Below are 1,064 nucleotides of genomic sequence, written 5' to 3' on the forward strand. Positions count from 1 at the left end.
GTTTCACCTGAACACAGCACAACAGGAAGTGAACCTCTGCCACAGCTGTCTGCCTGGCAACAGGTGACGCTGCAGGTCATGTGACCTCGTCCTCTGGTTTTTACAGCAGCTCTCAGTCCGACTGTGTCAGTGTTTGTCAGGTCAACAGAGGAACATGGCTTCATCCTTCCTCAGCTTCTCCCTCCTCTTCATCGCTGCGTCCACAGCAGGTAGGATCAATACACTGATCAATACACTGATCAATACACTGATCAACACACTGATCACTGATCAATATTCTGATCAATACACTGATCACTGATCTATACACTGATCACTGATCAATACACTGATCAATACACTGATAACTGATCAACACACAGATCACTGATCTATACACTGATCAATACACTGATTTATACACTGATCACTGATCTATACACTGATTTATACATGGTCTGATCAGTGGATAGGCTCTTAACTGATGGATCAATACATGTATGATCAGTGATCAATACAGTGATAATTCTCTGACTGTTTGTTCTTCAGATGGATTTAGGGAATATGTAGTGAGTCGCTGTGAGTTTAACTCCTCTGATCCGAACGACATCACGTACATCTACTCTATGTTCTACAACAAACTGGAGTACGCCAGGTTCGACAGCAGAGTGGGGAAGTTTGTTGGATACACTGAGTTCGGAGTGAAGAACGCTGAACGCTGGAACAACGGTCCAGACCTGGTTCAGAGGAGGAATCAGAAGGAGAGATACTGTGTTAACAACGTTGGAATTGACTACCAAGTTGCTCTGACTAAGTCAGGTGAGTGTTGGTGACATCATCAGGTTAAACCTCAGGTTCATCCACCGACTGAACCTCACACTCAGTTTGTTCCACATGTTTTTATTATTATTTTTCTGGCTTCATATTTTCTCTGTTGGTTCGTCAGGACTCATTAACGATGATGTCACAGTCTGTGTCTCCACCTGGTGGAGAAACACCGTCACTGCAGCTGCTGCTGTTCATCACACTGTTAATGACAATTATCATTTTATCTTTTGATTTTCTGCTTCGTTTTCCCAGAAATC

At 43.2% G+C, this 1,064-nt stretch overlaps 1 protein-coding gene across 1 annotated transcript in view; it reads left to right on the top strand.

Annotated features, from left to right (window-relative positions):
• The first annotated feature begins 52 nt into the window (after window positions 1-52).
• Window positions 53-1,064, top strand: part of LOC111647818 (H-2 class II histocompatibility antigen, E-D beta chain-like) — a 3,604-nt gene continuing 2,592 nt past the window's right edge. Inside the window, exons 1-2 of the mRNA XM_023397490.2 lie at window positions 53-209; window positions 529-798. Of these exons, the coding sequence (XP_023253258.1) occupies window positions 155-209; window positions 529-798 (325 nt within the window). The 5' untranslated portion in view covers window positions 53-154. The remainder of the gene's footprint in view (window positions 210-528; window positions 799-1,064) is intronic.

This window comes from Seriola lalandi, unplaced genomic scaffold (genome assembly GCF_002814215.2).
Source record: "Seriola lalandi dorsalis isolate HSWRI2012SDOR001 ecotype SW California unplaced genomic scaffold, Sedor1 jcf7180002055009, whole genome shotgun sequence".
Classification (NCBI taxonomy): Eukaryota; Metazoa; Chordata; class Actinopteri; order Carangiformes; family Carangidae; genus Seriola; species Seriola lalandi.